The sequence below is a fragment of the Tachyglossus aculeatus genome, chromosome 14 (genome assembly GCF_015852505.1).
Source record: "Tachyglossus aculeatus isolate mTacAcu1 chromosome 14, mTacAcu1.pri, whole genome shotgun sequence".
NCBI lineage: Eukaryota > Metazoa > Chordata > Mammalia > Monotremata > Tachyglossidae > Tachyglossus > Tachyglossus aculeatus.
In genome coordinates this window covers 15,873,471-15,879,470 of record NC_052079.1, presented here as the reverse complement: position 1 = coordinate 15,879,470, position 6,000 = coordinate 15,873,471, and the positions used below count along the sequence as shown (strand labels likewise).

The following is a 6,000-nucleotide window of genomic DNA, read 5'->3' as shown; positions in this document are numbered from 1 at the left end:
TGGTGTGTCCAGACGATTGAAGGCCCAGAATAAGTGATGGGCAACCTGAACTGGAAGCTCAGCCACAGACTTCTCAGGGCCTGTCTGATGGAAACACCCTGTACATCAATGCTAATCACCTGGGAGAAACTGCCCACCTGATGACATCAGCTGCTGCTCAGCCAATTCCAGGGAAGGACTTGGGGAATGTGGAGAGGGGGGAGAAAGGTTCAGAAAGTTCCAGAGGAAGAAGGTTTGCTCTCTCTTATACTGTAGTCACATGTGATGCAAGGAGACAACTGAACTCTGCAGGCCAAAAAGGAGCCTTGTGATTGGTCTGAGTCCATGGGACATCAGTCACTCAATCAGTGGTATTTACTGAGTACTTAGGTGTCAGTGGGAAATCCATTGAGAGATGTCCTGAAGGCAGAAGTAATGTGAGACTACGGAGAAGGTGGAAGTTCAGATAAGCATAGAGATGGATGTTGAAGCCATGGGAGTCAGTTCTCCAAAGGAGTGGGTATAAATAGAGACTAGGAGGGGATCCAGAAATGAGTCTTGATGAACTCCTACAGTTAGAGGGAAATAGATGGATTTCAGCCTATCTTAGGGAAGCTGAGAACTACAGCCAAATTATGAACAAGTGCAAGACTAGGGAGTTTTGTTTAATTTTATAATTAGCTTTAATTCCTTTAACCAGCTACCTTTTCCATTTTTGATTCCCTGTTTGAAGACTGATATTTTTCTGGACTGAGTAAACATACTTTCTATTGTGCTTGGGTGTTTATATACTGTGAATCCACACTTTTTCCAGGCATCAGCCCAACTCTATTCCTTAGCTCCGTGCTTCCACTTCTCTGTACTTCCTTCTTTGCACCAATGCCTTTCTGTGTGTATCCTTGGAGTCTGTGTTGTGTTGCTTTCCATATAACATATATATATATATATATATATTTATAAAGTTATATATGTTATATATCCACATAACTATTGTCTAAATATAGTAGTATCATAAATGAACCATTATATTTACTGCCTTGTCAGTCAGGTTGTGGATTCTGTGAATCTTACAATATGTTTTGTAATTGATATCATGAGATTAGTATTTAAGCTGAATTAGATTGCCAGGTCACAGGATTGCCTTTGAGGGATTTTCTGGGCCTTTCATTAGTTGTAGGAAAATAATCAAGCACCGCTTCACATTTAATTTTGAATACTGAAGGGTTTTTTGTGAGGGTTTGTTTGGACTTCATAATAATATTAAAAATAAAATCTATGACTGGGTTTAGGACTTTGATTAGCATCTGTGGTCCTCTAGATTTTAAACTGTGTTGTGGTAAAGCATTGTGTCTGTTACATTGTACTCTCCCAAGTGCTCAGTAAGACTGACTGACTGAGTGGTCTCTGCTGCTCTGCTCCCTTGGCCAGCAGCAACTCAGGAAGCTGCCCAGGGTTTCTGACAGACTCAGTATGTGGTTTCTCTCACTGTGTCTCTCGCACAGTAATAAAGGGCCGTGTCCTCGGTTTTCAGGCTGTTCATTTGCAGATGCAGCAGGCTGTTGGCATCGTCTCTGGAGATGGTGAATCGGCCTTTCACGGAGTCTAGATAGTATATTGGGTTTGAACTAGTACTTATGTATGCGACCCATTCGAGTCCCTTCCCTGGAGCCTGGCGGACCCAGTTCATCCTGTAACTGCTGAAGGTGAATCCGGAGGCTTTACAGGAGAGGCGCAGAGACCCCCCAGGCTGTCTCACGTCTCCCCCGGACTCCACCAGCTGGACGTCACCCTGCACACCTGTAAACACAGAGACAGCATGGAGCATGAGAACAGTCACTCACTCACAAACATACTCACACACTATCCGTATCTCTCACTTCTTTCCCAATTTACCTTGGAACAGGGTCAGGATGGAAAGCAGACCGAGGGCAGACTGCATGGTGGGGGCTGCACTGATAGTTCTGGGGGCAGGAGTGGAATGGCACAGACAGGGAGGCTAGGGCTCCTCACCCAGAGCTGCAGGGACAGGGGCCATGCGGGCTTTAATCAGGGATGAAGGGGCCCTATTTGCATTTCCTCTGCTCTATAAAGGCAGTGCAACTGCCTCCTGAGGTTGAGACTGCTCTCAGCCTCAGAAAGAAGGACCCAGCAGAGATCTGGGTTCAGTTCCTGGAGATGCAGACAGAGATGCCTGTTGACATTGGTATGAATGAGAGGAATCACTTTTTGCCTAGGAACCAAAGGCTGAAGAATGTCTGCTTTCTGCTGCTCAAACCTCCAAAAATTGTCATTCAAATGACACAAATTCTCTGATTGTTGTACTGCAGCTCAGATACAATGGTGAAGTTGGAGAGGAAGTTGAGGAATTTTACTACACCTTAAAGAAGTCACAGTGGTGTCAGAGCACACTGCAGCTAGAGCATTCTACAAGGCAAAGATTCACTAATAAACCAAGCCACAATATACTTCTAAAATGTTTTCAGTTAATGTAGCAAGCTACAAAGTCCACAACATTGTAATATGTGGATAACATTCTAAAATCAAATCCCTAAATTAAAACAATGTATGCATTGCTAATGTTTGATTAACAGATTTATTATTCTCTTGTTAAAGTTTAGAAGTAATGAGGTCTAGGGGAAATAGCCCGGACCTGAGAGTCACAGGGCCTAGATTCTAACCACAGCTTCTCCACTTCTCTGCTTTGTGACTTTGGGCAAGTCATTTCACTTCACTGTGCCTCAGTGTACTCATTTGTAAAATGGAGATTAAGACTGTAAGCCTCTTGATAGACATGGATTGTATGCAGGCTGATTATCTTCTATCTATCCCGCACTTTAAACAGTGCTGGACAAGGAGTATGGACTTAAATACCACGAAGAAAACCCAAAACTATCCATCTTAGTAGGTATTGTGCACTTAAAAGGGCTTAATCAGCAAACAGTCCGGAAGGACGAGATTGATGGTCCCTGGGGGAAAGCTGTGCACTGGTCAGGGAGAGAAAAGAGTAGACACTGAACAGAAACTCCTTCTCTGCTTTCCTCTCCACCTGCTCCTGGAACTGGGCTCCTTGTGCTCAGTGGGTCCTGCTATCTCCCTGCTGCCTACCCGCCTCCTGACTGCCTGCAAGGGAAGATTTTTGTCACTGCTTCATACTGTGTGCCACTCGCACAGTAATACAGTCCCATGTCTGCGTCTGTCACACTGTTGTTTTGTAAAAATACTTGGCTCTTGGAAGTGTCCTTGATGATGTTTACTCAAGACTGGAAAGCTGGATTAGAGTGGTTGTTTCCACCACTCCTGATAATTCCCACCCATTCTAGCCCCTTTCCTGCAGGCTGTCGAATCCAGTGCACACTGTAGCTGGTGAGGGAAAATCCGGAGGTGGCACAGGAGAGTCTGAGGGGCTCTGAGGGCTTCATCATTCCTGGACCGGACTTCAGCAGCAGTAATTTCTTTCCACTAGGCCAGGCTGCCATACTCCCAGAATTCTTGAAGCTTGTGACCTAGGCAGGACACTATCCCGCAATGCACAGGGAGACAGATCAAGAAAATACAGAACGAAGAAGGCCAGCTTAGCTTTGGGGACATTAATGGAGATTATAATAACAGGGAATCAAATGTCCCATGAAATTGAAGCTTCACAGCATCACAGGGTGGGCGTGTGTGAAGAATAGATGCTAGCAAGATCCACAAGTGACTTCTGGGTGGGGAAACCAAATGGAAACACGTGTGCAAGCAGAAGCGAATCCATGATGTTGAGAGGCCAAAATACCGCCCTAAATTATGCAACTTGACAAGAACTGATGGGAGACCATGGCATTCGGCAGGGCAGCAGTCAAAGGAGGGATTGGTGTCCCTGAGCTGAAGCTTCGTGAAGCTAGAGAAGCACAGAGACAGTCCTAAAAACAGGGGCAGCCCCTGCAAGCAGCAACTGCATCCATTCTGCCTGGAACTTTGTAGCCCCTGTCACAGACATGAATAGGAGTTCACCTTTGGAAGGTCCATCTTCTAAAACTAGTGGCAGCTACAGGTACAACAAATGTACACCGAGCTCAAAAAAAACACCTGCTGTTTCCCTGTGATAGTCTGTCCAGATGGTTAAAGGACTGAAATAGGTGAAGTCCAGCCTGAACTAGCAGCTCAGCTTCAGACTTTCCATACCTTCCTGTGGGAACCACTGTATAGATCAGTGTCAATTACCTGGGAGAGACTGCTCACCTGATGACATCAGCTGGAGCTCAGTCAATTCCAGGGAAGGGCCTGGGGAAAGTAGCAACTCAGAGGAGGCAGAAAGGTTCAAAAAGCTCCAGAGGAGGAGAGCAGTTTTTTCATCCTGCCATTGCATGTGAAAAGGGAAAATGCCTGTCTCAGCTGTGGTATTAAGAAAACTTGTGGCTGGCCTGAGTCCGTGGGAAACAGCTAAGTTGATTCCTGATGTTTCTTAGGGAGGTGGGAAGAATATATAAATTATGGACCGGACTAGGTTTTATTCTAATCACCAGGCTAGATTTTATTCTAATATTTGCTTTACTCCTTTGAACCAGCTACTCTTACTCTTTCTGGTTTCTGCTCTTGACACTTTTCTGGACTGAGTAATCACACTTTCTCTCTTGTGTGCATCAAGTTGGTGGCTAGAACACAGGCCAGGGTGTCAGAAGGTCATAGGTTCCAATCCCAGCTCCACCACTTGTCTGATGTGTGACCCTGGACAAGTCACTTAACTTCTCTGTGCCTCAGTTCCCTCATATGTAAAATGGGGAATAAGAATATGAGCCCCATGTGGGACAGAGACTGTGTCCAACCCGATTATCTTGCATCTAACCCAGCATGTAGAAAAATGCCTAGCACATAGTAAGCTCTTAACAAATGCCATAATTATTATTATTATCATTATTATTACTGTGAATCCATACTCTCTCCAGGCATCTGCCCTCCTCTTTTCCTTTGCTCCCAGTTTCCACACTTATATCTCCTTCCCTGCACCAGTGCCTTTCTGTGTGGGTCTCTGAAGGGACTGTGATGGGTCCTGTCTGAGTATAGTAGGATCCCATTTATACAAAGCATTGTATTTACTGGCTTAATTGTAAACATTGCCTAGTAATCTGTGAATTTTGAAACACACTGCAGGATTGATTCTAATAGGTTCATATTTAAGATGAATTGTATTGCCACTCATACAGCTGCCTTGAAGGAATTCAGATATTCATTTACTGGATGTAGAAAAAAAATCAAGCACCAGATCACATTTAATTTTAAATACTGATGGAATTTGGGGCAAGAGCTTGTTTTTGAATTGATAACAATGTTAAGAATAGAACCAACGATTGGTCTTTGAAGTCCGGGCTGTTGTCTGCAGTTTTTGCTGCTCTGCTCCCCCAGTTAGTGGCAGCCCAGGAATTCTCCCAGGGTTTCTGACAGACTCAGGATGTGGTTTCTCTCACTGTGTTGCTCGTACAGTAATAGAGGCCTGTATCCTCAGTTTTCAGGCTGTTCATTTGCACATACAGCAGGCTGTTGGCATTGTCCCTGGAGATGGTGAATCGGCCTTTCACAGAGTCTGCATAGTTTGCGTGGCTCCCACTAGGATAAATTTCTGCAACCCACTCCAGGCCCTTCCCTGGAGCCTGGCGGATCCAGTACATGTAGTTGCTGCTGAAAGTGAATCCAGTTGCTTTGCAGGAGAGTCTCAGAGACCCCCCGGGCTGTCTCACGTCTCCCCCGGACTCCACCAGCTGGATCTCACCCTGGACACCTGCAAACACAGAAGCAGCATGGACCATGAGAAGTCTCTCTTTCACATACATACACACACACACACACACACACACACACACAATCAATGTCCCTCACATCCTTTCCAGTTACCTTGGAGCAGGGTCAGGATAGAAACCAAAGTGAGGGCAGACTGCATGGTGGGGGTTGTGTGGCAGTTTGGGGGCAGGAAGGGAATGGCACAGACAATGGGGCTGGGGTTCTTCTCCCAGAGCTGCAGCCACAAGGGCTGTGCAGACTTAAATCAGG

General features: G+C 45.4%; 2 gene segments (V, D, J or C); both read right to left on the bottom strand.

Annotated features, from left to right (window-relative positions):
- Positions 1–1,444: 1,444 nt before the first annotated feature.
- LOC119936689 lies at positions 1,445–1,947 on the bottom strand. The segment is given in 2 exon segments: positions 1,445–1,776; positions 1,873–1,947. Coding segments are annotated over 2 exon segments (378 nt in total).
- A 1,286-nt stretch (positions 1,948–3,233) lies between these two features.
- LOC119936554 lies at positions 3,234–5,931 on the bottom strand. The segment is given in 4 exon segments: positions 3,234–3,339; positions 3,752–3,942; positions 5,421–5,731; positions 5,845–5,931. Coding segments are annotated over 4 exon segments (654 nt in total).
- Between the last annotated feature and the right edge of the window lie 69 nt (positions 5,932–6,000).